This window comes from Nerophis lumbriciformis, linkage group LG34, assembly GCF_033978685.3.
Source record: "Nerophis lumbriciformis linkage group LG34, RoL_Nlum_v2.1, whole genome shotgun sequence".
Classification (NCBI taxonomy): domain Eukaryota; kingdom Metazoa; phylum Chordata; class Actinopteri; order Syngnathiformes; family Syngnathidae; genus Nerophis; species Nerophis lumbriciformis.
In genome coordinates this window covers 772,361-798,394 of record NC_084581.2, presented here as the reverse complement: position 1 = coordinate 798,394, position 26,034 = coordinate 772,361, and the positions used below count along the sequence as shown (strand labels likewise).

At 39.6% G+C, this 26,034-nt stretch overlaps 1 protein-coding gene across 2 annotated transcripts; it reads left to right on the top strand.

The window, feature by feature from the left end:
* itpkb (inositol-trisphosphate 3-kinase B) lies at positions 1-25,304 on the top strand. Of its 2 annotated transcripts, none has more exons than XM_061929378.1 (11): positions 1-262; positions 3,574-3,737; positions 3,816-4,206; positions 4,472-5,347; positions 19,176-19,275; positions 19,626-19,663; positions 19,726-19,901; positions 20,358-20,562; positions 22,720-22,821; positions 23,159-23,230; positions 23,321-25,304. In XM_061929378.1, exons 2-11 carry the CDS (start codon positions 3,691-3,693, stop codon positions 23,528-23,530), a joined length of 2,217 nt encoding a protein of 738 aa, XP_061785362.1. In that variant the 5' UTR covers positions 1-262; positions 3,574-3,690; the 3' UTR covers positions 23,531-25,304. The 2 variants fall into 2 exon arrangements, with proteins under 2 accessions (XP_061785362.1, XP_061785361.1); XM_061929377.1 differs by having other exon boundaries at positions 3,571-3,737.
* Positions 25,305-26,034: the final 730 nt, after the last annotated feature.

Genomic DNA, 26,034 nt, shown 5'->3' with positions numbered 1-26,034 from the left:
GTCCTCACTCGCTGATGGAGTTGTGGAGCTGCTCACATGGCGCCAGGCACCTCCCGGACAGTCTCCCGTCATCTCTGCTGGCGTTTAGCTACACCAACCAGGGGGGATCGTTTAAGGAAGACGGTCGCTTCCAGCTGATGTGGAGTTGCTTGGCTAGCTCAGACGGCGAACCAAGTTGTGAGCAGCCCCTAAAAACTTGAATGCATTTATTTTGAATCATTCTTGAGTCGTTTAGAAGAAGACATTTTGCAGAGTTTTTAAGGTAAGATACTACACTTTAATAACAGTAATACAACTTAATAACGCAATGCTTTCCACTCTACTACTTAAGTAGTAATAAGTATGATGTATACGCTTAATTTGACTATATTCTGCTTGAATTTTGTACACAATCATTTATATACTCTTCCTCTTACATTTTTGTCTGTCTAACCATATTAAAAAAAAAACTTCAAATATTGACACCAGTTAATATTGGCTTTGTCGCTTGTCTTTGTTCACATGGAAGTGAATATTTAGATATGCAACACACGACCCTCGATTAACTATTTATAAAAGACACCCGACAAGACGACCTAATGCCAAAATTGCATTGTTTTGTTTGCCTATCTCCAAGGTTTCTCATAGTCATTCACATCGACGTCCCACTGGGGTGAGTTTTTCCTTGCCCTTATGTGGGCTCTGTACCGAGGATGTCGTTGTGGCTTGTGCTGCCCTTTGAGACACTTGTGATTTAGGGCTATATAAATAAACATTGATTGATTGATTGATTGATATCCTAGCCCAATGTGGCATTCTGGGATTATTTAAAAAAGTAAGTGCTTTTTAGTAGTTTTTTAAGACTCAAGCAAATAACCAAAACAAACCAGAAATGTGTAAATTCCCAAAATGGTTGCAGCCAGAATGGCCTATAAACACACCACATTCCATCTTCTCCTTAATCTCAAATGAATAACTCCATGATTCAGATGATCCTGTCTGTGACAACTAACCTGAGCTATTTCCTTGCATTTGTGTCACTTCCTGCCCCCAAAGAACCAGGAAAGCCGGGTGTTTGTTCCTCTCTGCTCGGAGTGGAAGAACATCCCCGGGCAGTTTAGGGCCACACAAGACGAGAATACCAGCGGGATTGAAATGAGCCAAGACGGCTTTGAGAGGCTTCTTCACATTCTTGCTGCTGATAGCCCCGAGTCATTAGTTAATGTGGAAAAATTGTGTTTCCCCGAGTCATTAGTTAATGTGGAAAAATTGTGTTTCTTACTCTGTTTGGATGAGCTGCCCCGCAAAGACACACACATTCCCCTTGGACCAGCGTAGACGGATATATTCCAGTTTAAATGTTAAACAAAATATCCCCGACACATTTAACTACATTACTTTAGTAGTTAGTAGGATTATAAAATAAAGAATTGTTTAGAAATGACTGGCGATTTATTACATCTCCAAGCCACGTGGAGTGCAGTACTTTGCCGCAACCAGCAGAGGCGCTGTTGCTAAGTTAAGCAACGCTTGCACTAGATGACGTCATCGTCTAACTTTGCATTAAACTCCGCTTTTTGGTTTGTGTAGTTAGAAATGTACGACATTTTTCCTGTTTTCAAACATTATTTAACAACAGAACACAAAGTTATTGATTTACAGGTCTTGGTTTCATTAATTGCAGTTAAAAAAAAATCATACTGTGTCCTGGGCTCCATGTAATGTCGATAATGTACATGTCATTGTACGTCTAATAAATTTCCATATGGCAGCATACAGGAGTGTTGCCGCTGGAGTACACAGCACGCCATGTGGGCACTTTGTAAATAACAGTTAAAGTTACGAATTTGTTGTTAGCAATAAGTCATTGATACTGAAATTAAAAGGTAGTTCATTGTTGTTGTGTGTTACCTTACTGTGTTGTGGTGTTTCTTTTTTAGACCGCTGGTAAGATTATTATTCTGTTCGACGACGGTCTGTGGAAAATAAAATGTAATGTTCCCCAGACTATGCAGAGTAAGAGTGCCATCTACTGTCTAAAGTTGTAACTATAAGCCACTCAGATGGTCCTATTACAATGTGTTTTTGGATGAGGGTGAATAAACACCTTCACATCTAAAAAAAAAACATATCTCTGTAGCAGTACAAATGTATCCTTGGCGGGCCGCAACAATTAAGAAGTGGGAAGCATCAAATATAATTTTAATAAGCCTTAAAAATGCGATTTTTTCCTTAAATTACTCTGTACACATGTATCCTAAATACTGACATAACTACTGCAGATAACTTGCTGTATTCTCATTTAACTCCAAATAAATATTACATTTAAGCTATATATATATTTTTTCTTTTATAAGTATTTTTCTAACAATAGTTTGGTTTTAAAATATGTCAGTCATTCAGTTTAGTACGCAATAAAATACAAATATATAAAATACTAAGAATGCACAATATTTTTTTTTACTTAAATGTAGATTAAGTAGTTTGTGCACACCTTTATTTGTGGCTGGGCTGGCACTGTGGCAGCTACTATAACTACATCGTAGTGATGCTGGTCATTCAGGTGGTTAATAAGATTTAATGTGTTGAAGCAGGATGTTTTTCCCTCCTCATGGAATGTTTGCAGAACAATTGGGTGCAAATAGAACATAAAATGTCTTCCTCTGAGACAGTAAAGAAGTGCCACGTGGTCGACGCCATGTTTGTTTACAATGAGGGTAATACAATCGAGGGAAGTTTATGACGGGCAATCAGCAGAAGAGGAGTGCTTGATTTGCTCACCCTAACCCACATACAGCACAGTACAGGTACCCGGTAAGCTTTTCGTCTTTTTTTATGATTATCAGAGCTATTTTTTATGTTATCTAATTTTTTAGTTAAATTAAATTCTTTATCGGCACAATAATAATCCGCTGGATATTTATCATGCGACCCCTAAAAAAATACTGAGAAAAACATAACACTAACAAATGAAAAAGCTATGCACTAAAGGGTTAAGAAGTACAATGAAACGAAAATGAGCTTTGTCCCAAAATGTATAGGTTGAATAATTATTATTTACGTTATAATATCATAACACAGACGCACAATGCTACCTTTACTAGCCTTTCACAGCTCTTCTTAAACTGAAGCATGGTATTAAATAGTTTTACGGCTACTGATTTGCTGTGAGTTTATGAGTAAAAGCTTGTTCCATCAGTCCAATTATGGCCCAGAGGCTTTTACGGGTGGAACATTATTGCTATCTATTTATACGAATGTTTGGAAGGCAGCTTTTGTTCCACACCAGCTTACTACAAATCTCATCTTCTCCAAAACATTGGGAAACCTATTTCCTCGCAAGCCCTCTCGAGGTCATCCCTCATCCTTGTCTCTCTTGTTATTTTCCCTTCTCAGTCAGAACAATGCTGCTTATCTTTTCTTTTTGAGGCTAACTCTCAGGACATTGTGAATAATCATCTCCTCTCTTGACGCGCTTAGCGGCGGAGGGATGTCCGAGTATGGAAAGTGTCAGTGTTTGAAATGTTATTCATTTTTTTGACTCTTTGTTTCAGTTAATTTGATGTGATTTGTCTGTCTTTTTGTGTCCAGCAGCGATTTTAAAAACTGGCCTGTGTGACTCTACAAGGTATTCTTTGGAACTACTTACATTTAAAGGGTAGCCAGTCAGATGTGTACCGAGCCTTCAGGTCCCCTGTTTTGGCTGGGGGGATGGCAGCGTCTGCTTTAAACCTGAACAGTTTTGAAATGATTAAAAGGTAAGTGGATCTTGATCTAAAAATAGCTCATTTGCTTCATTTTAGAGTTCAATAGCCTCCTCTCCTTCCCAATGACAGCGGTAATCAGTTTCACAACCAGCAAGGTTCCATTGGACCCAGCTCCCGAGATAGCTCCAAGCTCCCGGCTGGCAGGCCGGTGCTGCAGGTTCCTGATCGGGGGACCTACTGTCAGCTTTTGGGTGGAGGTCACTACAGCTCAACCAGCCCTAAAGTACATATGAGTGACACTCTCACCACTGCCCCTCGTACTCGCTCCCCTTCGCCGCCGTGCCCGAGCCTCCTCGGGGTCAATGTGGGCCAGCGCGTCCGTCGGCTGAGCTCGCCCGGCTGCGAGGAGAGAGCTGAGCAGGAAGAGTTGGGAGCATTGGGAGGATGTGGAGTAAAGCAAGAGGAGAAGAGACGCCAAGATCAACTGTTGCAGATTCACAGAGAGCTGCAGAACGTGGAGGTGGGGCACACGTTTCCACATTTTTCATCAAATGTCTTTTTACACAAACACTACAATTCTGTTTGTAATGTAATCAGCCATTTCTTATGTGGCAATAAGTAATAGTTACATGTACTGTATTTGGTCATCACCAGTTTGACAATAAATGCATTAAACTGCCTCACATAACGAACTTTACTATTTGATGCTTTACTTGCTCAAACTTTGTTGTTATTTCTACAACAGAGCTTTATTCCAATTCTTCTCCTGTCCTTCTGTGTTGCAGGTCAAAGGAAAAGTGGGCATTTTCGAAGCCCACATTTCTGGGATGCGTGCCCACGTGCTTAACAGCGAGCTCCAACGCAGCCCTCGCTCTGCGAGACGAGGGATGACGGGCCAAATCCCACCCCACCCCAGCCATTGTAACGCAGACCACCAATGCTCAATGACCCGCGCCCACCACAGTCAAGTTCCTCCTGTTTTACAAAACGGGAGAGAAGGGGAGGATGAAGAAGGAGAGAGAAGAAGAGAAGAAAGTAGTGTCCTTAAAATAAACTACTGCGAGGCAAATACATTGTGTGGTCGGAATGGTGGCCTTTCAGAAACAATACAAACTTTAGATGGACCACTTCTTGTGCACAGTCCCCCGGAGACTTCGGAGCAGCCGGAAGCTAAAGATGGAGAGATAGAAGAGGACAGTGGGGAAAAGGAAAATAAACAAACAGCAGGAGATGACGGAGATACAAGGAAGAGAGAAATGAGAGCAAGACACCACTCGGATCCTAAGGTGTTGCTCCAGATAGAGGCCGACATGCTGGAAGCTAACCACGAAACCTCTGCTTCATCTGGCCCTCAAAGAAGCAAGAGTCCCCCTCTTCTGCTGCATCATCCCTCTCCCTCAATACCCGCCGTCATTGTCACAGACCACGGTCTAGAAGGCCTTCTTCAAACAGCGGATCATGGAGGCACCCCGACCCCTAATCCTGGCCCCGCGTCCATATCGAACACCTCAGCACGCTCCCTCAGGAAGCTGTCTTCCTCATCAGCCTCCTCCGCCGGGTTCTCCTCGTCTTGGGAAGAGTCAGAGGAGGATATTTCCAGTGATACGGAGAAAGGGGAACAACTTCTCAACCCTGCGCAACTCAGCTGTCAACAGAAAGCAGTAAGTACTTGTTGGGTGGAAGGTTCCCTGCTTGCTTTTCTACTAATTCATCAATTTTAAATGTGTTGACTTGTGCTTTACATGGTTTCAAATACATTTTGTAGCTCAAGATATCTATTAGACATGAGGAACTAGCTAGCCCCAGGACCACAAAAATATTATCTGACATTAAAATAATGAATTTGCTCTTGTTAGTAATCTACTGCAAAAATGCTAGTCAAAGATCATCTATACGATGATCTTTGACTAGCATTATTATAAATTATATTATAATATATATTATAAATGCTTTGCCGTTATAAATAATCTGATGCAAAAATGCTCGTAAAATCTTCCATATATAACAGGAGTTGTCTGCTGTTTTTAAGACTAATGCAAAAACGCTAGTCAGACTACTAGTCAGAGATCTACATGACAGTAGCGCGTTTGTTTTTAAGAATCTATTGCAAAAATGATAGTCAAAGATATATTTTGATGTTTCTATGAATCTAATGCAAAAATGTTCATCAAAGATCCGCTGTTGCAGTTGCTATGCTATTTTTGATGAACATTTTTGCTAGTAGTTCTTTGCTGTTTATAGGAATCTACTACAAAAATGCCAGTCAAAGATCCTCTATGTGACAGGAGCTTTTTTGCTGTGTTTAAGAATCTAATGCTAAAAATGCGAGGTAGAGTTCTACATAACAGGAGTATTTTGCTGTTTTTAGGAATGCACTCTAAAACACAAGTCAAAGATCCTCTGTGTCAGAAGCATTGTGCTGTTTTTGGAAATCTAATGCAAAAACACAAGTATGAGATTATCAGCATAACAGGAGTTCTTTGGTGTTTCTAGGAATCTACTGCAAAGAGGCTAGTCAAAGGTCACTAATGCTTCCAGAAAACAGACTTGTTAAATACGTGTCCAGACATGGATAAGAAAAATAAATACATAAGCGGGTGAAAATGTCTGAAATGAACAGCAGCACCATAGCGTGACAGCAGGCGTTCAATTAACGTGTACCTAAAGCCATGTCCCGACTCTCCCAGGTGTCTTGGATTGCAATTTGTTTAATTTGGCTGATGGATTTGAATGGAGGGTTAGTGCAGCTCTTTGCATATTTCCACTCATGTTGTTCTCCCCCTAAGAAGTAGTGTCGTGTACGCTGTTTTCACACGAATAAAAGTTTATACATGCTTTTCTTATTCAAATCTGGATTCCCCATACCACTACCATCACCCCCACAACTGTTGTCTCGTGTCAGCACCAAGATTCCAGTCATTGCGCGTGCTTGCCTGTTTGCTCATCACCTTTTGTGTGATGAAAGCTGGCTTTGCTGCGTGGACATGCAGCAACATATTAAGCATGCTTGGTCGTGCAGGTGGTATGTGGCTGAGAAGCGAGAATGGCGATGAAGTCAACAACAGCGACACAAAGCAAGCTATGAGGTATTTCTGTTTATTTGTAGGGAAGTAGTGGACAATAAACACAGTTACATTAAATACTTGTGGAAGCTGTCACCACAGACTTGCAGGGAGAATGTCCATTCCACTCTTTCTACTTTCATGACACGCTCACATCAAAGCCGTTTAGCTCACTTTGCAACGGTCATTTTGCTTCCTGTACGCTTTACGTCAACGTGTATTCCATCAACATTCAGGCTGGACTAGTCCAGGCTGGAATCCTGCACAAAGAGCCTTATTTAGACACAGTCTGGCTGATCTTTTGACTCCTGGGCATCGCTCCAAGATGGGAAGGCACATGTGTGCTACCAGTGTTTTCTTGTTTTGGAGGAAGACACGCTCGACTCGTTCATCTTAATCATCATCAGAGCTGTCTTTCTTTAGTAGTACAGTAGTGCCTCGGGATACGAGTGCCTCAGCTTATCGGGATAATAGCTGACGCTCTGCAAATTGTTATCTTTCAAGTTATTGTTATTGTTTTATTGTTATAGTTGGCGTTGTGAATGTCACAGTGAACCCCGTAGACCAAAACATCTGGTCTTACTCGCTAGCATTACCTTATAGCTAGAGATGGCCATAACTTTGTTTTTCCAAGCATGGGAAGGAAGAAAATTACTGTGGAGGACAGTGCTAAGAAGAAGAAGTTGATGCTATTCATTGAATAAAAAAAATAAAATAAAAAGCATGATAGAGCATGTAGCTAGCTAATTTAGTGACACAATTGGAGCCTAGCACCGCTTGTCTGCACCATATTCAAGCAGAATGAGTCGATAACTTTAAAATAATATCTAAACTGAGGGCATTTATCCATGAAAATATTGAGAAGCTACTGATGGTGTGTTTGACGGAGAAGCAGTTGGAATAAGATACCGTGGAAGTCCAACCTCCAAGATCAATGCTGTGCATTATTATTACGCTACAGTAGTAGCTAAACTTACTAGTTTAATTGGTTCCACAACAGAACTCCTAACTCAAAACTTGTATCTCAAAGCAATTTAATCAGTGCTCGAACCTCCCAAAAATCACAAATTTATAATGTTTTTAAAAAGAAAAACACATTTTTACATAATAAATATTCTATAAAAAACACTAGAGTATAATGTAGTACAAACAACTCAAATTAGTTTTATGAAATAATGTAATAATAATACATTTGTCTTGGGTAGCAGACTGTTGATGTCTTCTATGGGCTGCTTCTCTGCCGTGTAACAATAAGTATGACTCTTGTTGGTTACTGTATGTTGCACACGGAGGTCAGAGTTGACAAGTTGTGTCTATGTACCAAAGGTAATGCTAAATCGTCCAATTTGTAAAGTCAGAGGACGTCACACATCAAAAACAACATTGGCAGTTTCTCCATCTTTTTGGACGTTTTGTGGCTGCTTGCCACGGAGGCTGGCACCGGCTGGTGTGATGTGGATTAAATAGTACTGCGGTTGCGCTGTCTCGCCGCATTGGCCAACCGGTAGGACATGTTTTTAATGGTTTGTTTCTCTGATTCGCTAGGTGTCATACGTGTCTTCTCCTTCGTACTAACTTTTTCAGTTCAAGATTGTGTTGATCTATGGATAGTCACTATTCCACCGGCCGCGTGAAGGCCCGCAACTCAATTTACGCTCACAACTTAGACTACGTTTATTTACACTGCGGGTCAAAATGGACCAAATCTAGTTTTTACGAAATCAGATTTTTTCAGATGACTGTTTAGTTCACAAGTGAAATGTGATCTTTATCAGACTCCAGTATAAACGACCACAGGCCCAAATGTGGCCTCGATGTCACTTGCACACCCAGTTTGATAAAGTGAAAACAAAGGAAGTTGACCGGATTCCCTAATTGAACAAGGAAGTCGCTACTACACGAGAAAACAAAAACATCGGATTTGGTGTCCAGTGTAAACAGAGCCCTAGAGCAAAACAAAAAGCAGAGAGACTGTTTTATATCTCAAAGTACTCGAAAGTTGGGGAACTCATAAGTTGAGATACGATTGTACTTCATTAAACTACTGTAGTTGTTTAGAGTTCATTCTATTGTATTGTTTTTCATACAATATTTCTCATTTAGGAGTAAGTTTTTCTTTTTAAAAGGCATGTTACATGTTAAAATAGTGATTGTTATAGGAGTCAAGCACTGGTTGAATTGATTTCAATTAATGTCAATGATGCTGAACAGTGATTGCAATTGAAGGTAATAGTCAAGAGAAAGTTCAGCTCAGGTAACAAATATTGTAATTGTAATTTGATGCTGTTAGTATTACAAACATTTACATTTTGTGAGTTACTTGATGTGTGATTTGATCCTCTAAGTCAGGGGTCACCAACCCGTCAATCTTTGGAACTCTATTGGTCAATCCCAAAAATATTAGAAACAAATTTATGTATTAATATGACATCGGTGCCACACCCACCCGGAGAGTGACCAACAGACCCACCAACAGGTACACATTTTAACCCCTGAACACACCTGCACACCTCATTTCTCTTCAGGCCCACCCAAAGCACGGCTGCACAAGCAAACGCGAGTCGCATGACCTGCACAGCCAAAACAATTATCTGCTCCAGCTAGGGCCGTAACCAAGATTTAACAAATACAGAGTTTAAGAATTGGTGGTCCAGGAGGAGCTTTAAAGGCTGAAATCATGGGTATCCCGACACCATATAAATCATATCACCTTGAGCAACACAATGAAAAATCCACTTTTTTAGTTACAATGGTAACGTTTAGCCTGTTAAACAATTTTAGCATCATTAAAACCTAGGTTTAAAACTTGATATCATTTTATCTCAGACATGGATTTGAACCCAAGACTTTCTGCTTTGAATTTCAAGTCCGAGTCGCGCACACCACGAGAGCCATCAGAAGTCTTAGGGAGAACTCTGTCCTCATATTCTTATCAGTGACAGAGGTTGACGTGTCCAGGAATACGTTTGGGGTAAAATTTTGTATGAAGAGCCTTGTCATTCAATAATTTACATTTGACATGCGCTTCTTACCCCCACGGAGCGGCACCTGACTGACATGACAACGTTATTACCGACAGCGTTTGACATCAATTTCATTTTGGTGAAACCAATATTAGTGACATCTGTATAATATGTTAACATTATGTTGACAGCACATTTTGGATCAGATTATGTTTAAAGTAAAACTGGACTTTATTGCGTTACGTTGTTTGGAGTTGTAACTGGCTGGGCACGACCAAAGATCGTATACTGAGAGATAGGGCTGGGCGATATTGCCTTTTTTTAATATCGTGATATTTTAAGGCCATATCGCGATACACGATATATATCTCGATATTTTGCCTTAGCCTTGAATGAACACTTGATGCATATAATCACAGCAGTATGATGATTCTATGTGTCTACATTAAAACATTCTTCTTCATACTGCATTAATATATGCTACTTTTAAACTTTCATGCAGAGAAGGAAATCACAACTAAAAAAATCACTATTTTTTTCATACGGTGTTGATCTGGAAATGTTTGTCTCGGCATTTTGATGGTGTGGACGTGTGGCACCGAACGGAGATATTGACGTGCGGAGGAAGCACTCTTCATTGTCTAGCGCATAGGTGTCAAACTCTGGCCCTCTGGTGTAATTTCATTTGGTCCTTGAGGCAATATCAAATTAACATTAGAGCCGTTCCGCCGGTATTATTTTCAGTGCCCCTCTCGAAAGTCTCCCGGGGCAACCATTCTCCCGAATTTCTCCCGATTTCCACCAGGACAACAATATTGGGGGCGTGCCTTAAAGGCACAGCCTTTAGCGTCCTCTACACCTTTTGTCACGTCTGCTTTTCCTCCATACAAACAGCGTGCCGGCCCCTATCACATGATATATGCGGCTTCTACACACACATAAGGGAATGCAAAGTATACTTGATCAACAGCCATACAGGTCACACTGAGGGTGGCCGCATAAACAACTTTAACACTGTTACAAATATGCGCCACACTGTGAAACCACACCAAACAAGAATGACAAACACATTTCGGGAGAACATCCGCACCGTAACACAACAGAACAAATACCCAGAACCACTTGCAGCACTAACTCTTACGGGACGCTACAATATACAACACCCCGCTACCACCAAACCCTGCCCCCCCTTTCTCTTGCTACTTCAAGGCTTGAATGTTTGATTCATTCATTATTATTAATTATTTTCAAATTTATTGTTAGCCTGTGGAAAAAGTTTATTTTGATATTTACCTCAGAAGGCTGCAAATAGAAAAGAGACATTCAATTTTTATTAAAATTTTATTTGATATGCCATTGATAATTTTGAATTATTATTATTATTATTTGAAACTCGATTTTTCATGTCACTATAAGGTTATATAAGCCTCGCTTGTTCAATATGTAATGCAAAACTTGTTTGGTTCCCTATTAAAAGGTTAATTTGTTCAACCTTGGCCCGCGGCTTTGTTCAGTTTAAAATGTTGGCCCACTCTGTATTTGAGTTCTAGCGGGTGACTTTCCAAATGATGCTACATATTAGCAGTGTAGCTGAGTGTCCTGGGTTCGCCTATACAGCGTACTTATCTAATAAAATAATAAACGGGAGACATTAGAGCAGGTTCGGTAGCCACCGCTTCTTTAACGTCATTATCACACACCTCCTTCCACAACCACACACACCCTACGTCACAGCCCTACGGCAACAACTCTGGAGGGACAAAACTCCTCCTCCTTACCTAACACACTCCGGTAACTTGGGACACCCTGAACTGTTTGTTACAGCAGTAATTCTACTTTTTATAGCAACGTTTTTGCCCCACACTTGACAAATTACGGTTGTCTGTTCGACATCTTCCCACTTGAAGCCAAACCACCGCCAGACGATGGACCCCCTGCTGTTTTTTGGGGGAATTAATTATTCCTCCATTTGTTACCAGATTTGCACCTTCTTTCTCTTGTATTCGCGCTCGCACCACTCTGCTAGCATCACAGCTAACGTTAGCCAGGCTGCTACCTCTCTGCACGGGGAGGCCGTATACGTATGTGACGTATGACGTGACAGTATGTGACTTATGTAAGAAGGTGCGCTTGTCTGTCTGTGAGAAGGAGAGCCTGGAAAGAGGAGGAGAGCCTGTAGTGTAATGCCCGCAGCTAAAAGCAACTGCGTGAGAACGTATACTCGATATCTTGATATAGTCATTTTCTATATCGCACAGAGACAAACCCGCGATATATCACGTATATCGATATATCGCCCAGCCCTACTGAGAGAGGATGATCTACAGTATTGCAATCTACATCGCACACAATGTCCTACACAAATTATATTTGCAGTCAGTCAGCCAATATCATTTCTTTAAACATTTATACATTTTGTATGTATATATAGTGTGTGTGAGTGTATATGCTTATATGTAAATATATATGTATATATATGCATATATATATATATATATACGTATATATATATATTTTAATAGTTTTAATTTTCCTGAGGGAACTCTCCTGAAGGAGTCAATAAAGTACTATCTATCTATCTATCTATATACCGTATTTTTCGGAGTATAAGTCGCTCCGGAGTATAAGTCGTATCAGCCGAAAATGCATAATAAAGAAGGAAAAAAACATATATAAGTCACACTGGAGTATAAGTCGCATTTTTGGGGGAAATTTATTTGATAAAACCCAACACCAAGAATAGACATTTGAAAGGCAATTTAAAATAAATAAAGAATAGTGAACAACAGGCTGAATAAGTGTACGTTATATGACGCATAAATAACCAACTGAGAACGTGCTTGGTATGTTAACGTAACATATTATGGTAAGAGACATTCAAATAACTATGACATATAGAACATGCTATACGTTTACCAAGCAATCTGTCACTCCTAATCGCTAAATCAGATGAAATCTTATACGTCTAGTCTCTTACGTGAATGAGCTAAATAATATTATTTGATATTTTACGGTAATGTGTTAATAATTTCACACATAAGTCACTCCTCAGTATAAGTCGCACCAAACTATGAAAAAAACTGTGACTTATAGTCCGAAAAATACTATATATATATATATATATATATATATATATATATATATATATATATATATATATATATATATGCGTATACTTATATATGTGTGTATATATAGTGTATATGTATACCTATATATATGTGTGTGCATACGTATATATGTATACATATATGTATACACACACACATATATATATATATATATATATATATATATATATATATATATATATATATATATATATATATATATATATATATATATATATATATATATACATATAGTATGGCTGTTAATGTTAAGGCGTTATCACATGTGATTAATAAAAAAATTATTGCGTTATCTTATATCAATCAAAATTAATCACACCATTTGTAATGACTGCACGTAAACCTGGAAGTCGATGCCTATTGTTACACGGTGCAAAGATGAGTGAGGAGAGGCGGCCACTTTCACTTCAAAACACTCTATAAAACTGAGATAATTCGTTGGCATTGCAGCGACAAACTTATCATTGGCGCACATGTTTAAAATAGCATTTTAAAGCAAAGCTCATACAGAGTTTCTGCAGGGCATTAAAAGTATTAAATATTTTTTGCGAAATGTAAGGCCTTAAATGGTCCTAAAAGCATTGAATTTGATTTCCAGAGGCATTAACAATGTTTATACAATTGTAGGATTGCGCTGATAGTTAGTAAGTCCTCGAAAATGTTGGTGGCCACTGCTCTAAATGTGTTGTGATGATGTATTGCATTCTTATGGCAAAATATTGCCTTTTCAGAGTAGCATACACCATTTGCACCATTTTGCTGAAGTTTGCACATGCGCAAGTATGGTGGTGTTGCTGGGAAATTATCCACTTAAAATGTGCTTACTTTATTTCTGTCACTACTAATTTGTCATAAATTGGCTATTGCTCACTTTCTCATTGACACCCAGCTTGTTTGTGAAGATGCATTTTTTAATGTATGTTGTTCGGAATGATGAGTACTACACTCTTAGTTTGCCCTGGGAAACACACACACTCTGGCACACCCTCTTGCAGACACTACAACTGTCACAAAGTGGGGGACACACACACGCACGCACACACACACAAAAGAAACAAAACAAACTGTACTGTGCACTGCAGTGGAAAATCTTCTCTACCACAGCGGACTGTTGCTTGGCAACCCTGTGACGTCAAACCGAGTTTCCCTCTCGCACAGCTGTAAATGCGCCTGTGTGTGTGCGCGCAATTGTGTGTGTCTAACTCTTAACTGCCTGTGCAGAAAAGAGGGGGGAAACACCAGTTAATCGTCATTAGCACTTGACAGCTGACAAATGATGACTATGCACAAAACAGCAATGAAACACCCTTACTGACAGAAAATAATGGGCACACCTTTTGTTCTTGAAGGTGGACCACACACACACACACACACACACACACACACACACACACACACACACACACACACACACACACACACACACACACACACGCACACACACACACACACACACAAGGCAGCATTCTAATTTTAAACCTAAGTGCAATAGTGTGTGTTCCTCCACAGTGTAAACTTTGCAGACAGTTTGTGTCTCGTAAGAGGACCTCATGGTGAGCGATACTGTAGTTGTTGTTTCCGCCTTCATAAATGAGTGCATCGGTGTCTCCCCCACGTCTTCGCACACTTATGTTTCACAACACACTGAGTGTAACCTCTTTTTCTGAGCATCCCAAATGCATACCATCTTTTTCTGTTACATGCTGAAATCGCCATTAAGCAATGAATGAAGCTGATTTCAATGTAGATTTTCAGTTCAATATTAGCTTTTGACACTTAACAGTGATCCTTGTATGTCCTCGTGTTGTTTACAGAGGACCTGTCTTTTTTGTTGTTGTTTGTTTGTGGTCAGCAGTGGATGTGGAAAATGCTGTAGCTAAGGAAAGTGGCATCCCCCCCTCCCTTCTCCCCCTCCTCCCTCCGCTTCCTGTCTGTAAGAAGTTTCTTTGCTTACCATTTCCTCTCTCTCTCTTTCTCTCTCTGTGTCTCTCTATTTCTCAATGGAAACTTTGGTGGCTTTGCTGGTTTTCCTGCCCTCTGCTTGTCATCTTCGTCTGGCCATGCAGATAGAATAGTACTATTAGTACTTGGCCTCCTTACCTCCCCAAACCCTAAATATTGTGGACCTGTGTGAAAACACTTTAAGAAATCCTCTTTCTGCTCCCTGTGCAAGGTCTGTTCAAAGCATGCTTGGGAGATGTTGATGTGGAGGAAGCCCATTAAACACATTGAACTTCTTGTAAGTCTTCCCAGAGAAGTAAAACCCGTTATAGTTGCAAAGAAACGCCATAGTTTGTTCCTGCTTACACTTTTTGTAAATGTGATGGTCATGTGTCCCAATACTTTTTGACAGATGGTTGGAAATTGTCATTATTATTGAATTATTATGGCAGTGATTAACATGTTATTTACAGTCTGATATCATGCACTCACTGCATTACAATCTGTAAAGCCAATGCAATACAAATATATAAAAAATCAATCTTTATATTGTAAGTTTTTAAATGTTAATGTAAAATTATCCATCTTGCCACAATTTATTTTCCTAATATTAATTGTGTGTCTTCAGGCGGTGCATGATGATCAATTAATTGATCGTCTGGACTTGAATAATAGTGTCTTGAAACAATGGGGACAATTTGAGTGCTTAGCTTCAAACAGCAGAGGCACTGTTGATTCAATGCCAACTAGTTTTTGGTCTGAAAAAGAACAACATGATGTCAAGTCAGGCCCATCCATCCATCCACACCTGCATGGAAATAGGAGATGAGAACATTCATTCATTGAAATATTTTGAACATGACAAATAATTGATCAAATATAATACATGATCCCCAAATTTGTTGAAGAGAAGTGCCTTCCCAAATGTATCCTGCTCCATACCTCAATGTTTTCCACAATGTTGGCAGACCTGAGTTAATATATTTGCATTTCCAGATTTCTGGTTGGCTGTTTTGCCAATCAAATCATAAACAATTGTTGACCTCCATCCTTCACTTAAACTCAGGGCGCGCACCTGTTTGTCTGTGCCTTCTGAGTGATGATTTTTTTTCACAAGAGAGGCAAGAGGAGCTCGTATGATCACGGCTGTTCCTGAGCTTAAAGATCATGGCTCACACGATGATGTGGTCGTACTCTGTATGGAGCCTCATCGCGTCACTTGGTACCGTCCTCCTTATTACGGTGGTCCACCTTCAGGTACTGCCGCCATCTCTGGAAAGATACAACAATGTCCCACAATGGTGTATTAGAAATATGTTAGCCTTAATGATGGAACTTAGACAGTTTTAAGTTTTTGTAAGCCCAAGTTTGTGTGTGTCTGTAGCTTAAATGCTAATGAGCTGTGTTTGTCTCCGACTGAGTGTGTGTCCAAGACACACTATTTGTTGTCTCCTGTGTACTTGACCTACTTATACTCTAACTCTGCACTTGTCTAACGTAATAGACGTTATATATCAAATACAACGCAGTGGTTCTCAATTATGTTTTGTCAGCTGCCGCCCCAAGTGGACAATGATTTGGATACCATTGAGAGGAGAACCTGATCATATTTATTTATGTATCTTTTGTGTCGCGCTAGTTGTTGATATGCAGTTGCTCCAAATAAAGAGCTTATTCAACTTAAGGATATTATATTATATATTTTCATTAACTACCATATATACCAGACCTAAACAATTATTTATAATACAAAAACTCACAATAATGTCTGATAGAATGCTAGCTGACAGACCACCTCAAAAAATGGAATATAATTAAATTTTTTTGCTAAATAACACACCCAGAATGTCCATGATGGAAAAATGTGGGATTTACAATATTAACTATGAACGATAAAACACTTAGTAATAACAACATATAATTGTCGCTCCTCTTTTACTTCTCAGACCACCTCCTCGATCAACATATTTTACAATAAAGCAAAATGCAACAAACACAGTGAAATATGAACACAAAAGGGTGAAAAACACATGCAATCTGATAAAAGCTCACTTTTCTACAGAACTTTGTTTTGAATATCTGCTTCTGCGTCTGTCCCCAACACCCGAGTTTCAGGCTGGCTACTTTGTAATTAAACCCCGCCCACACTGCTTGGTGCCTCATCTGCCTGGAGCTGCTGTGATGTAGATTACTGTAATAATCCGTTTATCATTCAAAAGCACAGATTCCAACCATTGAAATACTTTCTATTTTTCAAGACTTTTGTTAATTTGAAAAACGCACTGCACATGATAATGGCGGCTACATTTTCTTTGTAAAAGGTCTAAAAACATTATTTGGAAACATCCGGCGGGCAGGATTGAAAACCTTAATGGGTTGTATGTGGCCGTATTTTGCCCAAGTCTACTCTATGCCAACTAATGGATGCTTGTAACTCGAATGTTTGCTTATAACTTAAGGCATAGCAATTAGCCGAGAGTTGGGGTACTATTTAGTTGAAGTGCCACTGTCTTAGTGTTGGAACACCATTATTTTAATATACCGGTAAAGCCTCTACAGTAATGTTTCTGTCTTAGACAAGACTCATGCTGATAAACCATGCTATTCTGTATCACAGGGGGTCTTCTCTGTCTTTTAGTTGTGCAGAGAGCAACCCCTCATGTGACTCCTTGCTGCTTAACACAGTGAGAGCCATTAAGACTGATATGAGTGCACAACCATAGATAGTCATGTTATCGTCCAATATATTTTCATCAGGTCCACGTTGGATGACGTCATTCATCTCCTTTTTTGGTCCTCGTGTCCTCTACCCCCGTCCTCTTCCTAATGTAGAGGCAGCGACATAAATCCCCTTGTGTAAAGATTTGGTCGGAAAGCAATATGCTGAGAGAGCGTGTTTCACGAGTGTCCAAGAGGAAAGCCCTTGGGGATAGTAAGTGTTTTTGTTGGTTGCCAAAGGACACCAACAAAGGAAAACCCCCTGGAGCCAGGTCAACATGTTCTGGAGTCAAAGGAAATTCAGAGGGTGGGAGAAGCTGGCCGGCGACAGATGGAAGAAACTCCCTTGTGGTTAGGGCCACCCTGTGTATGTTTGATTGAGACTATTATTAGTACGGTAGGTTGCACAGTGAAGCACATACTCCGTACAATTGACGTGCATGTGCGTGCATTAACGTAAGATTAAACGTTGTTTCTTTGGACATCCACTCTTGCACTCTTTGGATACCCATAATGTACAGTACCCTCCTGGAATATTTGATCTCTGAAGCACACCACATCAAAAATCATGAAAATCAGGATTAACTGTCTTGTAAAACATTAGTCTTGGGCTTGGACAGTATAATTATTATTCTGACAATACATACTATGCAATCCTAGGGTATATTAAAAATTAACCGTTTAAAAGTGAGTGTGCAAATGTAAAAATAGTAGTACAATTTTTCTCAAATTCGAAAAAATCAATGTTTAAAATAGCGATAGTTAAAAAAAAATAGTAGCAAGATAACTGAAACATAAATGTATAGTAAAAATTTGCCATCAGGAGTTTTTTTTTGATTAAGGGCTAAATACCCATCCATGTTCTACCGCTTGTCTCTCTCATGGTTGCGGGGGTGCAGGAGCATATCCCAGTTGTACCCGGGCGGAAGGCAGGGTGCAGCATTCACACACTAGGGCCAATTTAGTGAACCACTGCTCCACTGTGCTAAGTGCTAAATATGCCAATTGCCAAAAATGGTTAACTGCATCCATAAAATAAAAAAAATGCCATTTAAATGAAGTGCTAAATATAACACTTCTAGAGACAATTGGAAAACACAATCATCCCATTCAACATCACACTTTAATTATTTGGTTTAAAAGACGCATTTCAAGCATAGAAATAGCTAAATGAAAATAAAATATCAGATGAGATCAAACCAAATGCCTTGTTCAGTATCGTGACTACTAAATGGCTCAGCCTTACTCAACATTACTACATTGGATTTACGGAGTGTAAAGGTGACTATGTGGGTGTTCTTTCATGTCTGGGGGGCTATCTTCATGTTAAAAAGTATTAAGAAGATCCTAAACTGTTTTTTATGCTCTAGCTATGATAATATTCACTTTTTGATTAATCATTCCTACTTTGCAGAAATCCATTTACCACAGTCAGGCCTTGGACCAATTAACAGCGATAAACAAGGGTTTACTGTAATATAATTTTTTTTTTTTAAGTAGTAATAAAAACCTACAAAGTGAGAAAAATACAAACTGTGAAAACAAGTATGTAACAATTATATTATGGAGTATAAAATCACCATGTCCTTTTTATTGTTTCTTGTCTGCTAGCTTGATGTTGAAATCAAATTGACTGACTAATGATGGTGTTGGTGTCTTTGTGTTTTTTTGCAGCACAAGTCATGGAAAAAGATCAAGAACATGGTTCACTGGTCTCCGTTTGTTATGTCCTTCAAAAAGAAATATCCCTGGATACAACTGGCAGGACATGCAGGTATGACGCCTAGTTATAATATTGTGTTAATAATATATAATATATCATAATATAATGTTATAATAAACGTATCTCGTTATGTACACATGAGTGGACGGAAAGACCACTAAGTGTGTTGTGATCAACAACACTAATTGAGTTTCGGGGGGTCAAACAGAGGTCGGAAATGGGCCTTATATAGCGTTTGTACAGCAGACCATGTTAACGGTGGTTCCCCATCACTGGTCCTACGCGCCAGGGCCCTAAAAGGAAGCAGCAGAAGGCGAGCGCCGCATGTCACAAGCGTCTATTTGGATCATCTCGACCCGAGCGGACTGTCCCCAATGCTAACGCAGCGTGTCTCTTCACAGGGAGCTTCAAGGCTGGAGCAAATGGACGCATATTAAAAGTAAGCAAACCATCACCTCTTTGTCTTGTTGTCGTGTAAAGTCCAAATTATTTATTTTGTAGAAACACTGTGAATGCGAGCAGCGCTGTCTGTCCATGCTGATGAAGGACGTGCTTTGCCCCTATGTCCCCGGTTACCATGGAGACATCGAGAAGGACGGACAGAAGTACAACCAGATGGAGGACCTGCTAGCTGAGTTTGATTACCCATGCGTGATGGACTGCAAGATGGGAGTTAGGTGAGACAAATACAAGCCGGTGTACCTAAAAGGGCAGAGCAAGACACACAAGTCCACTGATTAGTTAAAGGAGGGCATGTCAAAATGACAGGACAGCAAGTGTCCTTCTTGATTGTTTGTGTGGGCGTTCATGCCATGCTGTGATATCTCAATATTTAAATAACTTACATCCAAGAAAGTTTATTTTCTTCAGTGTTTGATAAAGCTTGAAATTAACTTAAAAACTCAAACTAAACTAAAACAAAAAACTAACTTGCTACTGCTCATAATAAATAAAATATAGATTGAATGTTTTTGTTCTTTTGTGAAATCCTATAACATTTGATCATGAAGTAGTTTAGATCTTTGGAAAATTAATTTCCATTACATGAATGAACACTTCCTGAAAAGTGATTCACATCATGGGGTTAAGAAGCTATGATGAAATGTTCACACTCTTTCCCCCGCATCCTCTAGGACGTATCTGGAGGAAGAGTTGACCAAGGCCCGTAAGAAGCCCACCCCGAGACCAGACATGTACCAGAAGATGATCGAGGTGGACCCTGAGGCGCCGACGTCCGAGGAAAAGGAGCAGAAGGTGGTCACCAAGCCCAGATACATGCAGTGGAGGGAGACCATCAGCTCCACCGCGACGCTGGGCTTCAGGATAGAAGGAGTCAAGGTAGCTAGGACACACAGAAGAAGGATGTGTGTATCCTTCCTTTAAGCATTGTGTTTGTACGCACATGTGGGCGTTGATGTCCTTTAGGTTATGATCTAACTTCCTGTTTTTCTACAGAAAAACAAGTGTACGTCAGCTTGTCTTTGTCATGACTGAGGCCTGTCGGTGGCAGCTCTGTCGGCCTTTAGCATCTGGCCATGACACTATACTTTCACACTCACACATGCACATAGACACACAGACGTGACTATACAAGGACATTCATGGCCTCCCGGTGCTCTGTTGCCATGACACTGAGGGTTATCCCAAGAAGTTGTGTGTTTGTGTGTGTGTGTGTGTGTGTGTGTGTGTGTTTGAGAGTTGTTCCCAGACTTGAACCATGAAGGGTAAAAAAAAGTGTTGTCTCTCCAAATAGTATCTTGTTGCTTGGCAGCCAGCGGAACACTAAACGTGAGTCTTTGGGATTCTGGTTGTGCTGTTCATCCACTAGTGTGCTACCAGTGCTGCAAAAGACGCCTGGTAATCCCTGCTAAAATGAACCCATTTGCGTCCCTCTTATGACCCTATGTGTTCGCCATTGTTTGTCGTCTTGAGAGTCCATCCTCTTCTTCGCCTCAGAAGTACATAAAGAGTTGGAGTATAGGTGTTCTACATGGCACCACCTCAGGTCCCTTTCTATTCATTTTCCATTTGCATAATTGTAGTCCCCTATGATGCAAAGGTGTTTTTTTAATGGTGTGCTTGTTAGCACATCATTAGAAATGTATTAGTATAAATATGTGTCCCTAAAAAAAATCTGTCATCTCCCTTACTTTTTTGAGAAGAAGCACTTAATTGCTTCTTCTCAAGGTTATGGCAGACAGAAAATGTGTTTTTTCAACTATTTTCCCTAAAATACGCATTTTTGAGCATTGTGTGTAATGTTCTATATTTTCAATGAAACATCAAAGTTTTGATTTTACGGATGCTTGCTACAGTAATTTATTGAACAGGCTTCAAGCTGTGTGACTGCCATCTACTGGTCACACTTATCATTACGAGGTCAGCACAACCAGAAATAATTCATACACAAAGTGTACAGGTTTCGTTTTCTCAATTTTTGAGAAAACAAAATGCTTTTAAGTGCGCATTACAGTCCGAAGAAATACGGTATAGAGCAAAGGCTGTAAATACTTATGTACATGTGATTTCTTAGTTTTTTTATCTTAGTTTTTTAAATCTCTAAACAACGTTTTCACATTGTAATTATGGGTTGTTGTGTGTTGGATTTTGAGGACAAAAATTAATGTATTCCATTTTGAAATAAGGCTGAAACATAACAAAATGTGGAAAAAATTAAGCGCTGTGAATACTTTCCAGATGCACGGTGTGGCTCACGATAACGTGTCCACGTGGCGATGCTGCGAAAGGGGTGAAAATAAACCATACACAAATAATACATTTCATAGTTTGCAGCATACAATAATTTAACCAGACTACACACAGCAGCAATGCAAAAATGGTTTTGGCTGAATATTCATGAATACGTAACTGTACATGTTGCGTATGACAGTATTTGATCTGGGCAATAATAAAGCATGTTGCTGTCTCTTTAAGAGAATGTGTCTCCAGTATAATGTGTGAAAGAAAATGTAAAAGCTTCTTTACATTCTAGTCCTGTGGGCTTTTTACTACCTGAGTAAGCCAAGGCATCTTTTGATCCCGTCTCTCAATAAAAGAACATTATAGTTGCAAAAACAATACACGACAAGATGTGTCGATAATCTTATTGTAATGTTAAATACCGTGATAGCTTGCTATATTGTCACAATCCTTAGTGTTGCTTGCATTTTGTCCTCCTGTCCCACTCCTTAATGTTACGTTGTTGTATGTGATATATGACACATATTACATTGGACAAGTGCACAATTGGGTGTGTATGTCAAAAGTGGATCAAGCACACAATATAGTGCTTTTTGCATACACAAACAAAGCTTTTTAGCTTTAATACCAGACTCATGCATACACCAAACTGTTCCTAGTAGGGCTTACTAAAAGCACTTTTAAACACACTATTGTCTTCCTGATGCGTATGTGTAAAGTTTGACAAGATACGTGTCGTGATGTAGTCAGTTGTGCACTTGTGATGCAGGTGTGTTGTCCATCTGTGCTCTGCAGAAAGAGGACGGGACTGTGAACAGAGACTTTAAGAGGACAAAAACACGCGAGCAAGTGATGGCGGCGTTCCGTGACTTTGTCAAAGGCAACAACGACATACTAGTAAGTTCTCTTTAGAATTGTCCAGAAAAAGTACAATCCTACTAAGCTTTAGTCCTCAAAGTGCGTGTGCAACTGCAGCCTTGCTTTTGTTTGTGGAGTTGTCTTCTTCCTCTAAACACACACACACAAATAATAGTAACATAAAAATTACATTTTCTAGCCCGTTACACAAGAAAACACACATACTTAGAACTTGAAAGCATTGTGCGCGAACAATATGACTGACACATGTTACCCAGCTTAGTGTCAGAACTGGGTTAACTAGATGTTTAAGCGTGTGTGTGTGTGTGTGTGTGTGTGTGTGTGTGTGTGTGTGTGTGTTTGTGTGTGTGTGCAGAATTGTTACATAGCCAGGCTAAAGGAAATCAGGGCCATTCTGGAGATGTCACCGTTCTTCAAAACTCATGAGGTAATGTTCTCCAAAATGATGCTGACCTTTGACCCGCAGACAAAAGAAGGACATTTGACGATCTAACTATCTGTAATATTTTGCGTGCAGGTTATTGGCAGCTCCTTGTTGTTCGTTCACGACAGCAAAGGGAGAGCCAAAGTGTGGATGATTGACTTTGGGAAGACCACTGCTCTACCAGAGGGAGAGGAGCTAAATCACCATACATCCTGGCAAGAAGGAAACAGGGAGGACGGTTACCTTTTTGGATTGGATAATTTGGTGGACATCATTTCTTGTGTGTCGAACACTGAAACTTGAGTTTTATTTTTATGTAAACCAAGCAGAAAGGTTCAGACACACACATTATTGCCTTAAACGTTTGGGAAGGACATTGCACGTTTGCAGAAAAACACTCAAGCTTTCTAATGTCTGTCTTATGGAACAGAGCAAGAAATTCAGTCAATTTACAACAAATTCACATTTTTAATGCACATTACAAGTTACACTTTAGTGACCCCTGGTGGAAGTCTGAGGAAAGACATACTTATTGTTTCGGAATTTGAAAGAAACCACATACAACTTATGCAAACTGGTACATTGCCATATAACATCCATCCATCCATTTTCTACCGCTTATTCCCTTCGGGGTCGCGGGGGGCGCTGGAGCCTATCTCAGCTACAATCGGGCGGAAGGCGGGGTACACCCTGGACAAGTCGCCACCTCATCACAGGGCCAACACAGATAGACAGACAACATTCACACTTACATTCAGACACTAGGGCCAATTTTTAGTGTTGCCAATCAACCTATCCCCAGGTGCATGTCTTTGGAAGTGGGAGGAAGCCGGAGTACCCGGAGGGAACCCACGCAGTCACAGGGAGGACATGCAAACTTCACACAGAAAGATCCTGAGCCCGGGATTGAACATAACAATTAATAACCTCCAATGTTCAAAACTAACCATTCAGGCCTGAAAAAAATATGATTTAAAACATTTCCAGCTATTTCTAAGTATATGTAAGTAAGATTTGTAAAACAAAAATATCTTCATTTCAGAAACTTGCCTGCACTTCAGATGAGTTAAGTATGTTTTACTTTCTAACTTTAGTTGAGCGAAATTTTAAAATGACAGCTAAATTTATACAGGCTCTTACCTGTTGTGTTACTTTGCTCCTGGGATTTGTTCAAACGCTGTACAGTAAGTAGATGATTGTTTTTATTGTGTATTTTTTCAGTTGAACATGATTTTAGTGCACTCCAAGTCCTGCTGAACACTTACTTTATTTAAAATGTCTTACCCTCATTTGTAAATTATGGCTTGGAGTGTTTTATTTTAGGTCTTAAATGAGTGCGTGTTTATTCGGATCTTAAAGGTTGTTTATGAATTTGTGCCTCACTATTTATGACATATTTGGTTTGAGCTGAAAGTGAAGTGTGTGCGACCACCTTATCTCATTTGGAATCTGATGATATGACAGAAGACAAGACCATGCTCACACTTATTTGGTGAATTGATGGATGCCACAAATGTGTCTTTTTTTCAAGTGGTATTGTGCAATCTGTGCCTTACTGTGCAGTCTTCCTGTTCAATAGCTAAGAGTATCATGTAGCAGCTGGAGAGACACTTGTTTTTGTTGGACAAAAAATATTGTTTTTATTTTGAAGGGTCAATCCCAGCAAAAGTGCTCATGTTTTCAGTTTGTTGTGCCACACATAGTACATTGTGTTAAGTACATGTTTGCAGTGGCTTAGATGTTCACGTGGCCCATGCAGTGCCTTCTTTCAAAGTTTCAGTTTTGTTTTTACACACTAAAAACATTGTAACCCGACATGTGCAGGTAGTTGACTAGCTTTGCTTTTGAGTTATTTAACCAATTCCAGTCGTAAACAAACCAAGTGGATTCTGTTACATTACAGTTACTACTATTTAAGCTACAATGGAGAAAACACGTCTTTAAATATTGCTGTGGTACCAAATCGTTGACATATGTCCCCGAATGTGCACTTAAACATTTTATTAGCATGTATTATATTTGCTGGTTTGAATATTTATTATTATTTGGATTGTTTCTTAAAAGAATGGTGAAAACACGTGTATGTGTGATTTCTTGCATTTTGCCTATTTTTTCATTTAAATCTCATAATCTATCACTTGCAATATAATGTGTTCTATTCATAACCTTTTTTGAGTCTATTATTTAATTTATAGTTAAAATACCTGTATAGTTTATTACAAATATTGTATGCATAGTTATTTTATCCATGTACAACCTCATATTGTGTCCCACCTTCCCTTTATTTCCAAAATCCTCGAAAAAATTGTCGCACAGCAGCTAAATGAACACTTAGTGTCTAACAATCTCTGTGAACCTTTTCAATCCGGTTTCAGGGCAAATCACTCTACGGAGACAGCCCTCGCAAAAATGACTAATGATCTACTGCTAACGATGGATTCTGATGCGTCATCTATGTTGCTGCTTCTTGATCTTAGCGCTGCTTTCGATACCGTCGATCATAATATTTTATTAGAGCGTATCAAAACACGTATTGGTATGTCAGACTTAGCTTTGTCGTGGTTTAACTCTTATCTTACTGACAGGATGCAGTGCGTCTCCCATAATAATGTGACCTCGGACTATGTTAAGGTAACGTGCGGAGTTCCTCAGGGTTCGGTTCTTGGCCCTGCACTCTTTAGTATTTACATGCTGCCGCTAGGCGACATCATACGCAAATACGGTGTTAGCTTTCATTGTTATGCTGATGACACCCAACTGTACATGCCCCTAAAGCTGACCAACACGCCGGATTGTAGTCAGCTGGA